This window comes from Macrosteles quadrilineatus, unplaced genomic scaffold (genome assembly GCF_028750875.1).
Source record: "Macrosteles quadrilineatus isolate MER2022 unplaced genomic scaffold, UCM_ALF_1.0 Scaffold_9__3_contigs__length_116548681, whole genome shotgun sequence".
NCBI classification, from domain to species: domain Eukaryota; kingdom Metazoa; phylum Arthropoda; class Insecta; order Hemiptera; family Cicadellidae; genus Macrosteles; species Macrosteles quadrilineatus.
The window spans coordinates 84675118-84696448 of record NW_026542602.1 but is presented as its reverse complement, the minus strand read 5'-3'; the positions used below and the strand labels follow the sequence as shown (position 1 = coordinate 84696448).

Sequence of the window (21331 nt, the reverse complement as noted above, 5' to 3'; positions counted from 1 at the left end):
AAATAACTTTGTTTTGTGATGTGAGGGTGGTAACAATGTCATATCTAGCATGCATGCGCCCCTTATCACTCTGATCAGTAGTGCCGAGCCCGACCCAGCATAGTGGCAGTGCAGTGGCAATACGATGCGTATTCCATGGGCGCTCGTCAACGTCAACATCCCTACAGCCTACTCCCGTATAACCAATGTTCGTTAGCAATTTTGCAACGAAATTGATGCGTAATCCTGAAAATATAGTTTAAATGTCATAACAATTATTTCTTCTGATGAACTTCAGAATCACAATGCTTTGGAGTTTTTTTTATCAACTATGACTATTTATTTTTATTTTTAGATAGCCTAGGTATAAAAAAAATACTCCGGCCGTGCGCCCTCTGGCACCTCGCGCCCATAGGCCCGGGCCTACCGGGCCTATTGGGAAATCCGGCCCTGTCTAAAACTTTAGTGGAGCATTGATACTTAATGCTTTTAGCCTATTCATGTGTTGATGGTGGCAACCAGTAGGTCTACCCCGAAAGGTCTTGTTGTTAATGTATTGGTGATATTAATTAAGCATATAGGGCAAAAAAAGTCCTGGACAGTTTAATATTTCAAAAATAATTTTAACACATTGTTCAGTCGGAGACTCAGAGGACAATCTTAATTATTGTAGGTTGATATGCACATTAAATCAAAGGCATTTGTTACTAAAATACAATGCCGCGGCCGCGACCCGTACTCAACTGAACTGGACTATCAAATCAAAAGTTACAAGCCGTTCAAAGTTTTAGGCTACTTGTCCTCCTGAAGGGGAAGCGTGTTACTTAAAGTAGCTTTTATGCGCAATGACTTTGTACCCAGTTTTTATAGCATAGCCCTTTCTTTATCCTACCCTATACATTTCTTAAAAATAAATATTTATTTATAGTACAGGCAAGAGGCAATAAATTAAAAATAAGCATCAACCCAAGAATATGCCTACCTACTGAAATGTCTGGTCGGTTGAAACATTCATAGTAGGTTGATATGCACATTAAATCAAAGGCATTTGTTACTAAAATACAATGCCGCGGCCGCGACCCGTACTCAACTGAACTGGACTATCAAATCAAAAGTTACAAGCCGTTCAAAGTTTTAGGCTACTTGTCCTCCTGAAGGGGAAGCGTATCCTACCCTATACATTTCTTAAAAATAAATATTTATTTATAGTACAGGCAAGAGGCTAAATTAAAAATAAGCATCAACCCAAGAATATGCCTACCTACTGAAATGTCTGGTCGGTTGAAACATTCATAATTCTCACAAGAGACTGATTTAACTCATTTAAGTTAAAGTAAACAATCAGTAATTTTTGACATGCAGGTATACAATATCTCTATCAACAGACTTCATCTTCATTAATGCAGCATCTCAGTAATAAACCCTTAATTTCTTCTCTGGTTCTATATAATATTCTCTCTGAGACTATTGCCTTTATTTCCTAGCAGCCTTTTATTCTGCACCTTTAAATAGCCCCATTTTATTGTAGTATTCTCATCCCTTCCAACCTCTTCCTTTGTAGTTATTACTCCTTCCTTCAAGCTTCCTTGCTTGCTGCAGTTTTCTTCAAGATACCTTTTCCTGCATTCTCATGAAGGGGCAAAAAAGGATCCAAGACCTTTTTTGCCCTTAGATGGCTTTTTCAGGTTAATCATGGGTGGTTTGTTGGTTTCATCTTGTACCACCCATGTTACTTTTATCCCCTTGGGGTAGTTTGTTTCCTAGGCAATGCACCTCTACCTATTGCCACCTTTCCTGTACACAGTGTCTTGATTAGTATAATGCATTAGGAGTTTGAACATGAATAGTGGAGACTTCTTAGTTCCAACTAAACTAGAACCTGCCAGGTTTATTTTATGAAGGAATATTCTTGTAAGATTATACAGGGTGATTTGTACTCAGTGTGACAAAATTTTTTTTATGTAAGTACAAAGTAAATGAAGTGTGATGATGCATATCAAATGTTCCAAGTCTCAAAATTAGCGTCCCAAAAAATTATTTTATGTTTTTCAAAAATAACCATGCTTTTAAACTTAATACAGTGATTTCTCAATTACCTGTATATGGATTTCAGTAGATAATGTCATTTTCGTGTTCTACATTATCCATCCATCATTTTCTTTCCAACCATATGCTACACTATTGAGGTTTAGATATTTTTTTGTTTGTTTTAGTGGTTTGAATACCAGAAAACAGGGAACTTTTTTTACCGTTTTTACTGTTCAAGCTGAAACAAAAATACAACTTTTGCTTAATACATGCTGACTTTCTATGTTTTAAATGATAAAGGCCATGCTTTGTAGTCTTCAAACCATTAAAGCGTACATAAGCAGACATAAACCTCAATAGTGTAGCATATCGTTGGAAAGCTTATAAAATGGCGCAGTTTTTAACATATTCCGACACTTTCTTGTATACAGGGTGTAAAAAATGCAAAAGACCATTGTTTTTAAAATTTTTATCAAGCATCTTAATTTTTATCTTTGAATATATTTACAATGGAGTTTTTACAACTGATCCTCCGTCATTTTCTACTATTCTTGTTCAAAATTTAATGTAGAACATGAAAATGACATTATCTACTCAAATCCATATACAGGTAATTGAGAAATCGCTGTATTAAGTTTAAAAACATGGTTATTTTTGAAAAACATAAAATAATTTTTCGGGAAGCTAATTTTTAGACTTGGAACATTTGATATGCATCATCACACTTCATTTACTTTGTACTTACACCAAAAAAATTTTGTCACACTGAGTACAAATCACCCTGTATTTACTTGAAATGTTATGATTGGATAATGGCTAGATAATCGTTTTGTAAAATGCGAATAATGTAGATCTTAGCATTTTTATTTAGGTAACCCTTTTCAATTTTTGGTCACAATGAAAAGATAAAGAATATTAAATCTAGAGACATTAACTTTCATAGCCACCCATGTCATAACTTAAATTAATAAATAAATTTTCGATATAGGCCTTTACTCTGTATTTACTGTTTCACAGAACAGTGGTTTTGGTCCTTGTGACACTCTGTGCATGATACATATCTATTGTTAAATACTGTAGAATGCTTGTTTTGTCTAAGTTTTCCTAGGACATTATATACCTTTATGCATGTGATCTCGATCCATATCAATACCAACCTTCAGCTCCTTGTCCATCGGGTTGAATGTGGATGGGGCTTGGGCTTCTTCACCGCTCAAGTCCAGCAGTTCCATATCAAAGCTTTGGGACGAGGAGGCTAGAGACGGACCAGAGGAAGGTGCAGGGGGGTCTTGGGTGCTGATCGCTTCCTGATTAATCGATAACCACAGAGTTTGATTGGGATTGAACACAACACAACACATTGGGGAAGGAATTGATGCACTGCCTCCAGTGCCCTCTGTCGGCAATCAATTTTACTGAATTTGTAGACAGACTTTTACTCTAATTGTTATAGAAAGGAAACCTTATGTAATAAATTAATAATTCTTTAGCCATTTTGTTCACAGTAAATTTGTCTACAATAAAAGTGGTAATTGGATAGTCAAAACGCAAGATAAAAAAATAAAATTAGGCTATAAAGATTATAAAATTGAAAATTCGCAAAAATAAATGAGTAAATATGCAAAACAAGAAGCAAGATATATATAAACATCATAAAAGTAAGAAGAAAAAAAAAGGGGAAAATAATATTAATTAACACTAATACTGAAACCCCACCTAGGCTGACGTTAACCGAAACCCCCGGTCTGTGAGACCCCATTTGAAAAATAATTGACCCTGTTTAGAAACACACAAACCGAAACCCTCGGTCTGTGAGACCCCGCTTTAAAATACACTAACGTTTGGCTTCTGAGACGGACATGTTATGAACAGACAACCTGTCAAGGTCACGGCACCCATTCAAAATGAACACACGATATATCAATAGGTAGGGAAGAAAAAGGGGGGAAGGTATTGGGGGAATGGAATCTACCAAGTAAACAGTTTTGCCAACATGCGTTTTTGAAAATTCCCGTGGGCCTGTCAGACCGGGGTTTCGGTATTAGTGTTAAATAACTAGTGGGGCTGCGTAGCGGTGACACGAGCGGCACTCGTAAGTCAGCCGCTGGGCCTGCAGCGGCCGTACGAGTAATGATCGTAAGTCGGCGCCAACGGGTTAACTTATTTTATAAAGTATATAATATTAGTAAGATGACAAGACGGATATTTCTTTTTTGGCTTTTATTTTTTTTTAATACATGCCTACCCCATAAAAACAAAACATAAAACAAAATGTAAAAAATTACATTGATAGGTACCGGTACATAAATTGTTAATTATTTAGGGATTAAGTAACACAAATTTTGACACTTACTTGTATTGATTTTTATTTACAAAATACCAGATAAAATACACAAGACATATACATATAGTGATAAAAGCAAAGTTTTGAGTGCTTAGATTACGTAATCCAACTCGTATCGGATATATTGGTTCTTGGGGTCGTTGTGTATCCTAGGATATCCAGCTACAAGGGTATCCTGACCTCCGATGTACAAGGAGTTGTAAATCTTCCAGTAGACATCTCTGACTTTGCGAGCTGGGTGAAACAAACCCTGAAACAAATAAACAGCTGTCAGTGGGAAAGATCAGTGTTGCCAACTCAATGGTACAACATTCCACCACCGATGCTGACATAACAATAGAAAAAATGTTCATGACAATCTAGAAACCATTAAATATGATCAGAAGAAGTAAATCGGACATAAGGTTGGGCTGGCTTACCTTGAAAGTTGAACAAGGCTTGGTAGAAACATTTAGTTAAATTAGTATTTTTGAAACAAAACGACAGGTGGAAAAAATACACATTCCTCATTTTTATGAATAAAGTGCATAAAAACACAAGTAATAGTTCCCAGATAGCACAGTATAAGGAGATAGCAAAGAGGTGTGGCTAATGACACTAGTAAAAGAGGAATTTTTAAGATGAAGTGAGGTTTGAGTTTATAGAGCAGTACATGCAGTTACATGCAATAAACAGCTAGTTAGTAAGGAAAACAAATAATGTCAAAGTTGAACTATACAGAACGTAAACAAAACAGTTGTGCATTATTTATACAAAAAAATGTTGGTTTAGTTTTATGACCACCAAAAACATTATTTCCTGACAGTTCAAAAGAGATAAAGAAAGCTTCAAAGCCAAACAGTAAAACCCCAACTAACCGAAACAAAGGAGCCAAACAAAATTCAGTTACCAATATTATTAGTAATAAATTTTAATAACAGTAGTTTTGTATGTTAAGTGCTGTTGGCTGAAAATATACAAGTTTATACAAAAAATGTATTTTTTTAAATTAGAGATGCGCAAGTGCTCAAGGGGTTGATTATTAATTTATTTCAGTAATCGGCTTGACTAGAGTTTTTCAGGGAAACTTAAAGGGAAAGTTACTCAAGCTTTTACTAATAAAATTTATTAAATATGTTTGATGGAAGCGTTTTGTATTTGTATTTAAAATAGCGTTTACTTAAATAAGAACTTTACTCTTACCTGCAATGTATACTGAAGTATCTTCATGGGTCCAAGAGCAACTCTGAGTCCCTCTATGGAGTCCATGAAGGCTTGTACCAAGTGAGGCGAAGTCTCAAATATGTTGGGCCAGACGTGATTGAGCAGATGGATGAGAGCGTCTTCACAGCCAAACCCGTACACTCCCAGCGCCATGTGCTTGATGGCAGCACATGCCGTCTGTCTGTGTACCAAGTCCCTGCAAACACACACTATACTGAGTATCCAGTGTCCCATGAGGATACAATTCAAAAACAAATCCAAGTTTTTCAGGATCTAAATTCAAAATTTTCACATCACAGCTTGTTGCTAAAAAAAAGAAACTGATCTAGATTTGTACGTACTATCAATTTTAAAAGTGTGCACAGAACCTAAATTAACTTAAAGAATTATTAAAATTTTAATTATACAACAATTTTGAAACTATAAAAACCAACAAAATGTTTCGACAAAATATAACAATTAACAGACATTTCTTATTCTTATCTAAGTATTGGTTACAAAATAAAACTACTGGTTGCAAAATATGTATAAAAATAAATCAAAAGATGAAATAAACCAAAAAATCAAATTGACAGGTGAACACACGTTCTGCATTGTAGGCCTGCATAGATTTGTTCATTGATGTATAAATTTTATAAATAAAAAAATTGGATTGTAAAAGTGTTAAAAAACTGTAAGACACTACCGGTAGGTGCTTATATTCTACTTATACCCAATTTCCCTAAAAGTTTGTTTCCCAAAATCAATAAGAAGGATCATATTGAATTTTACCCATTTAAAAGTTTAAAAAAAGAGTAATCTACTCTACCTGTCCATGAGTGCGTCTTCCAAAAGTGGGGTGACAGCGTAGATATAGTCTTTTCCCATCTCACCGATGTACTCAAACAAAAACGAGAGACTCTTGAGCACTCCGTTCTGCACGTTGAGTTCTGGCACTCGGTACTCGTTCATGAGCGCCGGCAGTACAGTGAAGGGAGAACAGGTCTCCGCTACGATGGCAATAGCAACTGTTGTACACACTCTGTTTTGCCTTTCTTGGACTTTCAGGTTGTTGAGTAGAGTTGCCAACACATCGTGGGGCCTGAGGATGCATCACAATAAAGTTATCAGTTCTTAATATCTATTAGAGTTTAAAGGAAAGCAGTGGTTAGTTAGGAAGAGTTCAGCTAGCTTACCTGAGAAAATCCACATTGAAATAAAATATCTCTTTTCAATCTACTCTTTAAAGTTCTATAATATTAGGATGAAATGAAATATCAGAGATATGTTTTCGCTTTGTAATTGCTTGTGCATCTACTTGCCACTGGACTCTCTATCAGTTACGGTAAGTTTGCTGAATTCAATACCTAATTCTCTTAAAAACAATTCCTTATTCTACTTGTATTGTTATTTTTTTAAGTTTAAAGGTTATATAATTATTTTATGTCTATTTAGAGTAGACAACCAAAATAAATTTGGTCAAATTAAAAAAACAAAACAAAATTTAATAACAACAAAACCCTTAGAGTAAAAAAATAAATATAGGATGGAGAGGACACAGCTAACTCACCTGATGAAAGGTTGCAGATGAGTCAAAGAACACATAAAATTTTATGATTTTATGTGTTCTTTGACTCATCTGCAACCTTTCAGAGTTAGCTGTGTCCTCTCCATCCTATATTTATTTATTTAATCCAAGCTAAATGCTTTTTCCTAAAAACATAACCTTAGAGTAAAAAAAGTAATAAAACAAATCCTGCTAACAAAAAGCCATTAGATAAGGTTTTGGAATTGAAAAAGGACAGTGAGAACCAAAACAGCCCCAATTAATAACACCGATTTGTTACATTAATTCTTCTACATACCCGATGGCCTTGGCGATGTAACCGAACGTGTTGACAGTGGCTCGTCTGATAGCCTTCTTGTGGGCTTTCAACAGTTCCAACAACTCAAAACAGATCCTCATCCATTCCCTGGCTGATACGTATTCTGGACCTCTGTCTGCGATGCGACCAACCAGGTCAATGCAGTTCTCTTGTACCTGGACAGCAAAAACCATAAGATCTGCTCTACAAATCAATTTGTTTTGTCTCTACAACATCCAACTGTTTTATTATATCTGTTTACAAGACATTTAACTGTTTGGGTAGCTGAGTGGTTATAGTGCTTCGCCTTTAAATCTGAAGGTAGTTGGTTTGATTATAAGCGAGATTGTTGCCAGTCCCAGATGCCATTTGTCAATGGGCATTCAATTAATGATTCAATCTTTAAAAAAATATCAGTATCAGATAGTAACATGACCAGGGTTGTACCTTTCCCTTATATAAACGTTATAAACATTCCACTTGTTTAGAAAAAAAAGAAAAAAAAAATACTTTACTACTCATCATATTTTGTAAATAATTTTGTAAATATTATTTCTTAAAAGAACAAAAATTAAGACTATGTCAAAAAATGACATTAATGTCAGGTAATGCAGAAGTATTGAATATTGAATCCAATAAATAGCCAGAGAAAATGTTTAAGAGACCAGATTCATATGAAATTTTACCTTCTCGTGTCTGTTCTTCAGAATGGGTGTCAGTCTAGGTAGCAGGTCCTTGATGGGAGGTGTCATCTTAGTCATACCTATGACATTGACTATAGCCTTGAGAGCCCCAAGAATACTACCCAGCACCTCAGGGTATTCTTCTCCTAGATACTCATACAATACAACTCCCAAGTGTCCCATCAGCTTCTCCTACAAAATACAAAGAGTTAAATAACTACTATTTTCAACCCCAACATTGTGGTAGTAATTCCACAATAAGTATGCTGTTTAGTTAGATTTCTTAGCAAGTCCAGGATATATTGAACAAATTTACAAGACATCACTTAAGGTTTGTGATGATTTAATTTACCTGAAAAAAATCAACATAACAAAATTGGTGATAATTATAGATGACATTAACTTTGAATAGAACAAGTAGACCTAACATCCTGTTGTAAAATCTGGGGCTTGTTTTAATGTGTGCTTGTGATTGTGGCGTTTAAACACCAGTGTCTGTTTTATGATTTGTGCATTTCTCTTTGATAATACCATAGAATAAATATAGACTGTCAAAGGAAGGTTCCGACGCCCACCGCTAGGTTTGCCGTGTAGTTACGGCGCACACCGCTGCAGGCGAGGAGTGCAGGAGCCATATGCGACCAGCAGACGCTGCAGCTATGTGCGCCGTAACTACACGGCAAACCTAGCGGTGGACGCCAGAACTTATGCTAACCGCAGCACAGCTGACGGTCTATATTTTTTCCATTTGTCTATGGTAATACATACTAAAATAGGACAAGCAATGGTTTTAAAAAGATAAAAACAAGAAATAGTTAAAAACAAACCTTGCAAATAAGACGGAACAAAAATTCATGTTATCTTCACCAGATCAATAAGGATGATGAATCTCTAAGAAGTATGTTAAATCTATACTTATAATTATTATAACTATATTTTCAGATTATCATTGAAGTGACGTAGGCTATATTTTTTCTGTAATCAAAATATAATTAATTGTACTAGGCTATGGTCAGATAACCTTGAGAACAAAAGGGCTATGCAATGGTTTGAGAACAAAAACAATGAGAACTGCTAGGCATTAATATTATAATTGTTCAATATTATAAAATAAAAATAAAAAGTAAAATGGTGAGATCACATTTTATAAAATTTAGTGCCATTTAAATGACTTAGATTTTCTGGCTCTGGCTTGAACAAATTCTGAGTTGACTTTGTTAATAATTTTCATAGTATTCAACATACTCTTTCACCCCAATGCCAGTTAGGGAGAAATACTGTTTGACCCAGTTACATCAAGAACAGAAATGAGTAGTAACAATTTATTCTAATGGGGATCTATTTAACTAGTTAGTTACATAAGCACCTAATCGTAGTGAGGTGTTTCAATACGTGACAACAACTGATCACACACCATTTACCATAACCTTAATTATATTTTGAATATAGAACGAAGGTGGTGTAGCAAGGTAAGGAGTTTTTATGGGCCAAAACTGGCTGCTCAAAAAAAGACATTAACTTTTTGTGCCAACTAGTACATTAAAAAGCGTTCAAAGAGCCTTCATTGAAACCAATTCGAGAAGAATAAAAGTAAAAACCATCTTAGACTTAAGTTCTTTTGGTTAAGATTATTCAAATTAAAAACTAGCCATGAAAAAATTTTCAAACAAAGTTTTCAAAAATCATGTATACCTGGTTTCCAGGTTGGCTGTACACCCTGGTTGGTTATTGAAAATGTCAAGAGTGACACAGAAATATTCCAAATATTTTGTAAATTGAATGGCTTTTGTGGTTCTTGTGCCAAGACGTTGCACTTACCTCCTGACATGTCTTCATGACAACAGCTATACGAGAGATGAGGTCGGCCGCTTGTTGTCGCACCTTGGCACTCTTGTTGTTGAGTCGCCACAGGATCGTACCACAGATCTGAGGCAGGTAAGGTTTGACTCGCTTGCCCAGCTGGTTCACTATGGTGCCAAAGCCATTCAACATCACTGCGTCCTGAGAACAAACAAGACAAGTCGTTATAACAATAAATTACAAAACTGCGTAGACATAATAACAAACAAGACAAGTCGTTATAACAATAAATTACAAAACTGCGTAGACATAATAACATAACTGTGGTATCTGAAGACAAATTGGTGAACTGTTCCAACCAGGACTGTATTCAGAACCTTAACCATTCGTTGCTAGATTTTTCACACCGTTTCCTGACCGTAGTGAGTAGAACATGCATTGTTTTCAAATGTTTAAACAATAAAATGTTGATCCTAATGGAAGGTTATGAACCCTTTAGAGATCCATTTTGTTGTGAGTCGTCTATGGACCTATAATTTCAGTTGATAGCCCATAGATATTTTAAAATATATTTTGATGAGAAAATTATAAATTTAACTATGACTAGCACCAACACTTATGGTGAACAGCCAAGGGCAAAACAAGGGATAATTTTACAAAATTTGAAAAATTACAGGAAATGGCAGGGCCCATCCGGCATTTAAAAAATCCTACCTTGAAAGGTTAAGTTGGGAATGGGAAGTCAGAAATGAATAATAATAATAATAAATCTTTATTTCTCCACAAGTAATACAATAAAATTACAAAGATCTATCAAAACAAATTATTTTACAATGTAATCAAAACTTATTGTTAATTAATTAAATAAAAACAGTTTGCTTTAACTTGCGAAGAAATATACACACCCAAAGAAGATTAAAACTTCTGTGTGTGGGCGGGAGTCTCAACTAATATTTAACAATAACAAAAAATTCTCTGAAAAGGGTAACAAAATGAATTATAAATTAAATTTACCTTTAGTCCAATAACTTTTGTGGAAAAGACAACAAAGAAAACAAAATTCACCAATATCTAGGAAGTAAAACGAAAAGTATGTAGGCTAACTATAATAATGAGAACATTTTAAGAAATTGAAGGAAACAATGAATAGTTTTACCTCAGTGGTCTGCTCCTGGAAGGCGTACAGTATGCCGTCAATGAGTTGCTCCTCCAACCTAGAGTCTATGTCTGCTGCTCCAAGGTTGGCCATGGTCTTCTCTATACTCTCCATCACCATCTTGCGGTATTGCTCGTTCTCATCCTTCAAGTCGTCCACCACTCTGTTGATGATCTCTGAGGCCCCGACCTTGTTGGCTATCTCTACTGTGGTGTCCACCAACTGCAACATAACATGTACTGTACTTGTATCTAGGCATGTTCAGGACAGTAAAATACATGACTTTTGGGGATTGTAATTGTCTGCAGTTTGCATAAAAATATGGCAACACCTTTGCATTAGAAGAATACATGGACAAAGTTCAGTGATATGGATATTAAAAGATATATCACAACAAAATCACTTGGATTTGTACTCCAGTAAATGTATCTAGCCATTCAAATATAGGCAGGTTACCTGTCTGTAGTTACGTCTGTCTAGGGCCATGCGGTGGTTCCAGAAGTGTTTGAAAAAGTGAGGCAAGATCTCATCCTTGATGTACTGAGACTCCACACCATCAGTGCCACAACATTGCTTCACTACCTGCAAAACACATTACACATTAGAAAAGTGACAAAGTGGAGGACATGATGGTTGTCCAGACAAGAGACGGAAGGAAGTATACAAACACAAGGGTATGGTAAGTAGAGAATCAGTGAAGATTTGGAGATCAGAATTGGCAAACAGTTAACAAAACCAAAAGTTGACATTGGTCATAAATAAGTATATGTAAATAAGCATAAAAGCATACCACATAAATAAGCATAAGTGGTATTTAAATAAGTTATGACGCCACTGTCAATAATGAAGTGTGTATATTTACCGAGGTAGCTTTATTTACCTTGTATTAGCAAACAAAAAGGGGAGGGAACGTTATATCTTGTGTTTCTTTGTCTCCCCTGTGTTATGGTTTGAAATAATACCACTCATCTTAATACTTAATACTCCTCTGAAACAGGTTCTTTGAGGTTATGTCGCAAAGTATAGATAGTGTTCTATCTTTTCATTTCAATCTTCTCTAGGCAAAAACCAAATTTTTTGTGAGTATATAATGTGATTGTTATGAAATTATAGTTTGGTGCCTGAATTAGTTCTAGTTCTATCTTAGAAGAGATACATCTGTTTAAACCTATGACATATCCTAAGAAATTTCTCTAAATTAAATTGAGAGGTCAAAGATAACATACATTAACCTGTTAGTATGAGTAAAATAAGCACAAATTGTATGCCAAAAGTTGGCGCCTTTTAATGTAGGTACCTTTAAATGTGCGTAATGAATAAATATTCCAAGACTTTGATGATACCATCCTCATTCAATGTAAGTATTTTGCAAATGCTTACCTTCAAGACAATCTTCTTCATTTCCTCGTCGGGAGATTGAAACTCTCTGATCAAGATCAACATCACTTCTCTGGTATAGTAGTTGGCGTATTCTGCATCCATCAATGGGATCAGGTAACCAATGGCTTTCAAGAAGGCAGCCAAACCCTGGACAACAAAACATTAACGATTAGAAATCCCTAACAAAACGTTACTCAAATTCTTTCTTTTATTATGTAAATAATTTTTTTGATTATTGAATCTATTTTAAAACATTGCTTCTGTGTAGGACTGCAGCATTGAATTAAGTAGGTTTTAATAGCACATTCTTTTATTAACGGTTTCATTTTTCACTAATTTAAATTAATTGCTTTAAATAAAAATGTAGGACTGCAGTGAAAGTGAAATATTCAGTAGCACATGATGTTACACTAGCTCAACAAATGGCGGGTTGGATTGAAAGTGAGAATTTTTATGAGTGTACAATAGCTTTCAATTCCCAAATATACATCCCCACATACATATCCCTGGGGGAGGTACAATATTTGGGAAATCTATATAGATTTAATCAGCCTTGCTAGGATTTAATCTACACATGTGATATGAAATTTTGGAGAAAATTGCTTATCTAAATGTTATCAAGAAATAAAACATCTAATTCAACTACTGAAACAGGATGAGCAGTGAGAACTAATAGAAACTTTTAGGCAGATTTTCTTAATCCCCCAGCCAAATACCGCTGAATTTTTGGCGACACTTTAAGACTCTTCACACAAAGACTAAGCACAGTCGTTTTCTTAGCTTTTGAATTTGGCAGGGACTGTACCGCAAAAAACAAAAGCATCAAACACTTGCTCGACATTCAAATCTCCACAGTCCTAATTGGCAGCTTAAAAACTTGCATTTTGATAAGAATTTCTATCTTAAGAACACTCTTTTATTACCCCTCAGTATAGGCTAACTTTTGTAATATATCTGGTCTATTGTGTTTAGTTATCAAATCAAATCAAATCTATTTCCACAATAAATATACAAACAAAATATCAATCGTATACCATAATTAGATTACGTACCTTTCCTCGATGAGTCCTGATACCCTTCCACAGAGGTTTGAGTACAGAGTCAAAGCTCTCAATACCGTACGGTGTAGCAGCCTCTGCTAAAGCAGCGATGGCCAGAGCAGTGATTGTCCGCACCTTCTGTTGCTCATCCACCAACCCGTGCTCTATAATCTCCACCAGACTCTTGAGGTGGGGCAAGATAGCGCAACCCATCAGAATGGCTATCTGCTGTACAATCTTGATACCTGTGACAACACCAGTAAGTTAGTTAGTAAACATAAACAATTTGAAAGAGGTACGAGAGTTAGGATTTTGAGATACATTTGGGAAAGCAGGTTAAGAATGGAAAATAGTTGTTAGCACAGTTCTTCGACCTTTTAAAAACAGAAGCAGGTAACTTGACAGATCATTTCCACTAACACTTTGGTCTCTTGTTTTAATTCATTTTGCCTCTTTTTATGGTATATTAAGTAGTCTTATCCCTATTTCATTTATTCTCACATTATTTTATTACTTTTTTATTTCTTGTTAAAATAACTACTTAATGCTCTTTTTAGACCCCCTTAAAGTTATTTTTGCTAAATAGTAATTTAATCACCTCCCCCACCCAAAATTACATCTCATGTAATTTTTTGTCAAGCACTGGTATTAATAAAAAAATTAACGTAAAAATTAAATTACAAAAGAGTTTTTGCGTCCAATATAATTTTAATGCCAGATTTTTCTCATGACTAACCTGTGTGTCTGGCTTGCCAGGACTTCTTGCTACGACACACTGCCTTGAGGAAGGGCAGCAGTGAGGGTATGCCTAGAGCGGACGCTACCACAGCGAAGGCCCTGGCTGTGGTGTTACGCACATACTCGTCTATGTTGTCAATGTCAGGTCGCATAGTAGAGATCATGGTGGCCAGCCCAGCAGCCTTGGCCAAGTTGGAGATGATCTCTCGACCTTCCACACGAGCGTAGTAGTCTTCGTCAATCAGCAGTGGTTCTATCACCACCAGAATCTGCAAACAAATTGTGTTGATGCAGAACATTTTTTGAGTGTGTAAGCATATCTTCTTTTAATATGATCACTATCTACATATTTCCCATTGTTATCAAAGATTATTATACTGACGATTTCACAAGTTTTTAAGTTTTTACTAGGATGAAATATCAGTGTTATTTGTGTGGTCAACTGTGAATCAAGGTGTCCAGCATATGAAGGACTGCTTTCTATGTTTACAATTCAAGATTTCCCAGTTAAAACTATAATAATAGGCTAATAATTCTATTGTTGGTGTCGAGGACAATAGTTATTAGTGATTATCAAACCCTGGAATTTGTTATCACAGACTTAATTATAAAATCTTAAGGTTTATAAAATTTTTAACAAAATAATTGAATCTTCAGTCCAAATAAATTCTCACAGTTTTTTGATATTTTGAGTCAATAGTAAAAGTGTTAACATCAGAATTGCTGTACCGTCATCATCATCATCTTCCCACAATTGCGACAACATTAAGCATCTACTTAATGAGTTTTCGCTCACATCAACCCTGTCTATACCACACAAGCTTCAACACCCACCTTGTGTACGTAGGGTCGCACCAAATCGTCCAGCTTGTACAATATCCTGTCTATAACCTTGACTAGCAAATGTCTCTCTTGGTCCTCTAATGTTGGAGACATCAAAAGGGGCAAAATCTGGTTGAACAGTGGTCCGGCACCAAACTCCCTAGCCTTGTCGGTGATCTGTCGCAAAGCTGCCTTGCGCATTGGCGGCGTCCCATTCTTTATCTTCAGCAGCAACTTCATGATCTTACGTTCCTTCTGCTCCTCAGGGCTCAGCGACTCTTCGTCAACGTCCACCTGTGAAAGGTACGAGATTAACTTCTACGAAAAGGTAAGTGTGAGTTGATGATCAGAATAAAGCTATGGAACAGTTAAAAATTCATAATAAATTACAGGAGACCACATTTCAAATCCTGACATTATTTGGCATACATGATTTCTGGTTTTAAGGATTTCTTGGAAGGATGAACAGCAGGCTTTCTTTTCTGAGGAAAGTAGTTGAAAGTACACATGAAACATCAAATTTTAAAAAGTACTAGCTCTTTTTCCAGCTGTTGATGTTTTGTTTTCTTTTAGTCTGTTATCTTTCTACAAAAAATTGAATAAAATGTTAAATTAAGTTTTGAAGTTCTTTAATAACACGACAGCTTCTTGGTTTAAGAAATATAAATTTATTTATGTTCAAACAATACACTGCTACAGCTTTAAATTATAAAAATGAAAAAAGGAAAAAATTTAAATATTATTATTAGGCCTACATAGTTTATTTGAAATCATTGGTAACACAGAGGGTTCTCTCTTGAGTGGATAATTTCGGTCCAGACCTTTGTATGAATTATAAGAGGTTTGAACCATTAATGTTAATAGTCCAATGAAGAATTACGTTTCAAAACCACACTGTGTGTGCTAATTGAGTAAACACGCAATAAAGGAATAAATATCAAATGTAAATATACAAAACAGCAATAGACGTACAAATTTTGACTTATGTGGCTATAAAAAGAACATGCAAGTTTGTGAGTCAAACCACCTAATAAGCCACCTAGAATACGAAACAAAATAATCCAGTGAGAGTAGTCTATTGTAAACATATTAGGCCTAAACTAACACCCGCATTGATTGAGACTATTTATAACAAACCTAGCCTATTACAGGGAAGGAAAACATTTAAGAAACCAACCAACAACTTGTCGAAGTACTGAGCATCCTCGGGTTTGAGAAACGGTAGGTTCCCTTTCGGCTGATTGTCTACATATTTGGCAGACTTGTCCTCTGTCTGCATGAAGAATCCAGTAGGAGTGCCAGCTATAGGGGTGGGAGTGGCAGTCAACTTCCTCGCTGGGGTGCGGATGGGGATGTAACCTGAAAAAAACAAACATTTAACATTGAAAATACTGAGAGGAGGTATTTTAGGTTTTGCCAGGTAGCAAGAATTCTTAAGTTTTCAATAAAAAACTTTTAATTAAGAAAAAAATTATTGGTACATGATAATCTGTGGGTAAATTAGTGCTTTAAATAATAGCCTACATCAACATCTGCTACTTAAGGTCAGTATTTTTTTCTACATATAATCTACTGCGTAGCCTAAGGCTGGTAAGGTCACCAAATTAAAATAATAACTGCACAGGTTCCGTTAGAAAGTATTTCGACAGATTTTTAAACCTGAGCTCAAATTAAGAGTGATATTAAATTAGGTTTTGAATAAAGTATGTTGGACAAATATTTTGATTCTTCAAGTTCTATCTGTACAAGTAAGTGATAACTTGTTGGTAGAGTATTTACCTGCAGGAGGTTGAAGGACCTTGTAGCCAGGTGGGAACATAGTGTCAAGTTCATCATCAGTCAAAGGTCTGTTCCTCTCATCAATCTCTCTCTCCCAGCGATATGCTTGCAGCTGCTCTGGTGTCATTGTCAGTAGATGACCTTCACACAACATACAACATTACAGTAGTTTACTCGGGTTGCTTGTAAAGCTATTGATTTATTAAAACGTGACCACCACCACATTATTGTAAAACTCAACATTTTCAGCAGTGAGGGAATGTAAAATCATCTGCGGTCACATTAGATCATAATGTATTTTGCGGTCACAGCAAAATTAAGAACATCTTCCATGGTCAGAGGAACTCATGAACATATTCCATGGTCACCTCGACATCATAATCTCCCACGATAGCGGCAAAACCAGCAATATCACATGGAATGGCGGCGCTGTGAATCATCACATACACTTTTGACCCTCACACAAATAAAAGCTCGGCTTGGTTCAATTTGAACTGAGTTTGACCCAAAATTTTTTTTGACCCAAACTTATCCATTGCGCCAATTATTGGTCTGACCCAAAAAAAGGGGCAGACCCCTAGACTGAATAAAGAAGTTAGTAGTTGTTATGAGTTGTAGTAAAGTTATCAGACCAGAACTGGAGATATTTTTACAAAAAAGGTCAGTAAGGATGGCTTATTTGTTATTAATGGCAAAATATCTTATTCCACTTATTTATTGTTGGCTAAATCATAAAACCTAGTTTTTTCAAGACATGATTTTATCCGAGGCTCCTAATCTAGTGTTAAGGCAAGTAGAAACACTCTCTAGAACAAATGGTATTTCACCTAAAACAGTAGGCCTACAAGTATTGTAGACTCGTGAAACATCACCAAAGTATATAGTTAATGTTAATATCTACCTGGTGTAGGGGTGGCCATAGCCATCGCCTTCTGTCCCGTAGGAGTGACTCCGCTGGGTGTCATGAGAGGAGTGGAGGGGTGAGGAGTCACTGGTGTAGCGGCGCCGGGTGTCATCTGACTTGATGGTGTCTCGTCCCAGCGACTGCGCCGCTTACTAGCACCAGGTGTGGGGGTCTCTTGTATGAGGTCACCTCCACCACTACGCTCTGTGCGAGGTGTCTCGGCCCACCCACTCTGGCCTGGCGTCTCTGTACCAAACATAGAAAACTCTTTAAATAGTATCTAACAACTAGGGATACTCAGGACTTAAAACTTCAATTAAAGATTCTCCCGTCCTATATTTCCTTTTTAAATAAAATTTGTTTTAGTGTTTACGTTTTTACGTACGAAGAAACTGAGTAGTGAAACACTGTAATAACAAGTTATGTATTTAACAGGCCATTAAAAGTGACCAAAGCTGAGTAAAACACTAAATAGCAATGTTCCAAAGTCTGAAAGTTGGGATAATCAAGTGTGAATGTAGCTCAAGTATATCTTCTATATAATCAATAATAATAATAATCAATAATCAATCAATAAGATGGGGACGCCACTTAGGTGACAGATTATATGACAGATAAGACATCACAACTTCAAATTGAATAAGTTTTAGTTAGAACCAAGACATAACTTCACTGATACATTTGATTTATTTTGTAAAGCAGAACCGTCAACACAAGTCAAGAGAATTCATATACGGTACAAATTAATTTCTGTAAACAATCTTCAAACATAAATGTTACATGATTACCTCGCTCAGTTTTGGGTGTCTCGTCCCAGCGGTTACGTCTACTGGAGGCCATTTTGTCGTGAGAGGGCGTCTCCCGTCCAGGAGTAGCGTGTCCGGGTGTGGCATGTCCGGGTGTAGCATCCCACATCCGGGTGCTGGCGCCTGGTGTAGCACCCGGAGTCTCCCCACCCTTGCCGTGGCCTGGCGTCTCGTCCCAACGTGTTGTGGCAGGAGTTGCCTGAATATATGAAAAATTGTTAAAATAACCAAATCAGATATGAAAGCTGATAATAGTTATTTCAATAAGACTTATTAATGCCATCAAACTTATTGGAACAATGTTCTTGAATTAATTCTTTGAAGGAAACATAGAGATTGATACATAACAGCAATTATTTTTTTAAATTATTTATGATTAAATAGCTTCAGACCTGGAAATAAATCAAGTTGCTGGTAACAATACCCCCGCCGCAGCAAACCATGTAACAATGATTGAATTACTTCAAACTAGGCCTAGAGGATCTTAACATTATCAATGACAGAATCCATTGACGATTAGCGGGATTTGAACCTGGGGCCTGCACTATCTACTATTAGACGAGCAAGTGTACTCACATCCTCTTTGTCCCAGGGTGAGTCAGTAGGCAATTTGTTCTTCTTGGGTGCGGAAGGTGTAGAGTCCCCGTCAGCCGTCTGATCCCAGCGACCTCTCTTCTTAGGCGCAGGCTTGGAGTCTCCGTTGGCTACAGGCTTTAGTGTTCCTTCCTTGGCCTTCTCTACCAGCTTCTTGCGCAACTGTAGGCAGATTGTCGTGTTAGCAACATTTAGTTAAAATCCTAATCATTTTTCATTTGAGAGTATAATACAGTGTAGTTCAGATTGCGATTATTAATAGAATAATATTTCATTGTTATTAAACTAAACACACACCAATAGACAGCATTATAAAAAAGAATGGTATAAACCTAAAACAAATTACCAGTATGAAAAAAGTTCAATGAACTTAAATAAATACCATTACCGGTATCTACTACCATTTCTATAAACCAAAGAAGTCATTGTTCATAAAAAATGTCAAGTGAGTGGCTTTATTGATTAGCCACTTTGACATGCAAGTTTTCAAGCATATCATATCTGTAATAAATTGGAAACAGCTGTTATAGTAGTTTGCACAACAGTTGCATAATGATAGTATTAACGACACAAGTGGAAATCCTTGGTGAGTGCCTTAAAAACTTCTACGATTCTTGTTAAGACTATTTACTCAAGTTGCACACACTACTTTACCTACGACCGTTTTTTAATTGCCAACAATCACTACTCACAACTTCTAAGAGAGGCTATGTTTTCATTTTACAACCCCTTATTGCCACCGAGAGTAATGCAACGACTCATTATAATTGTACCAAACACTAATTGTGACACTCATTAACATTTTAATTGATCTAAACAGCTGATTTGTTTAAGTTCGAAGCATTACAATCTCATTGGTCCATTAATCGTGTTGTTAAGTAAAACAACGCTCTTAGTCTTAAGTGAATCTTTTCAATTCTAAGAGCTGAAGTGAAACGGCTAGATAAAAAAAAAACGGTCGTAGGTTAATAGTATTTTACGTTTATGTTATAAACAAAACAAATAATGTTATGTTGTTGTGTGATTAAATGAATTACCAAACTTACCTCAGATTCTTCGCCTCGAAGCAACTGTTCTCGCATGATCTCTGTATAAGTTCGGGAACCCACATCAGGAGTTTTGGCCCCTAAAACCATACAAAACCATAGATTAGACAAGTGCAATGACTGCAAACACAGTAGGACTGGTGTGTTATGGATTGTGTAGTATCTGTTCTTAATCATAAGTTACTAAACAGAATACACAAGTTTTCAGACAATAGAGAAAAACATTTCAATAGTCAAGTATAAAGATTGCATATAACAGGGAAGGATAGAAAAACAGACAGAAAAAGTTGGTTTCTATTGTCCAAGCAGAGATTCTGTAGAAACTAAATATGTTAATCTTCGTAACTATCAGAGAATATTATATAGAAGTTAATGAGTTTAACAAGAAAGGTAATTCTGTAAACAAATAGTACTAAAAGATTAAATTCCAGTATAAAAACAAGGTGTTTGGAGATGGAGAAATTCGCAACATAGTAAAAAATTCACAGTTATTAAGAAAAAAATACACTTTTTTAAATTACTGAATTGTCTGAAAACTTGGCCAACAATACTTGTACCTCACTGAAGGCATTTAACATTCCAAGTTTGAAATTTTTAAAGCTGAATTGCTATTTAGGAACTATAAACCTAGTTAAATAGGAATACTTGAAATAATAATAATATTAATAATTAATTGTCAATTGAGGATCAGTGGTGGTTTTGAGTAGTAAATACACAGGTGTGAGTATAAACTCTGGTAGGCCCTACTTATTTCAGTACAACCTCGTTGTCAGCCCCTTTTAAATTGGATCTTCAGAAAAACTAGATTGGCTTGTAATGAATAAACATAAATTAATATAATATTTGCATTTGGTAGCGCTACTACTTTATATTCCGCCATTTTCGCACAATCAAGTTTGTTTGCCATGTATGTACATCTGATGCTTGACAGTAGCGTTTGTACTTAGGCGACGAGTCATGGTCAGTTTGTGATGTTTTGTTGTGATGTGGGATGTGTTTTTGAGCGTTTAGCTCCATAATAAATAAAAGAAATTATAGTAAGTTAAATTGTTTTTTTTTAGCTTTTTCCTCTTTCTTTGGCTCACAGATTTTCATTATGTCTGATCTGACAACAAGGTTGTACTGTACTCATGAATTTTTAAAATTAAGGATCTACAACAAACTTTAAAAACAATAGGAATACTG

At 35.7% G+C, this 21331-nt stretch overlaps 1 protein-coding gene across 3 annotated transcripts in view; it reads right to left on the bottom strand.

Annotated features, from left to right (window-relative positions):
- Positions 1-4347: 4347 nt before the first annotated feature.
- The window catches only part of LOC129002131 (splicing factor 3B subunit 1), a 28896-nt gene continuing 11912 nt past the window's right edge, over positions 4348-21331 (bottom strand). For all 3 annotated transcript variants that reach the window (XM_054429728.1, XM_054429730.1, XM_054429729.1), the window contains 18 exons: positions 20147-20226; positions 19083-19262; positions 18489-18705; positions 17698-17946; positions 16797-16937; positions 16195-16376; positions 15030-15311; positions 14194-14464; positions 13470-13702; positions 12418-12564; positions 11494-11619; positions 11038-11259; positions 9900-10082; positions 8085-8273; positions 7399-7574; positions 6363-6635; positions 5534-5750; positions 4348-4601 (listed from right to left, as the gene is read on the bottom strand). In XM_054429728.1, the coding sequence (XP_054285703.1) occupies positions 4443-4601; positions 5534-5750; positions 6363-6635; positions 7399-7574; positions 8085-8273; positions 9900-10082; positions 11038-11259; positions 11494-11619; positions 12418-12564; positions 13470-13702; positions 14194-14464; positions 15030-15311; positions 16195-16376; positions 16797-16937; positions 17698-17946; positions 18489-18705; positions 19083-19262; positions 20147-20226 (3527 nt within the window). In that variant the 3' untranslated portion in view covers positions 4348-4442. The remainder of the gene's footprint in view (positions 4602-5533; positions 5751-6362; positions 6636-7398; positions 7575-8084; positions 8274-9899; positions 10083-11037; positions 11260-11493; positions 11620-12417; positions 12565-13469; positions 13703-14193; positions 14465-15029; positions 15312-16194; positions 16377-16796; positions 16938-17697; positions 17947-18488; positions 18706-19082; positions 19263-20146; positions 20227-21331) is intronic.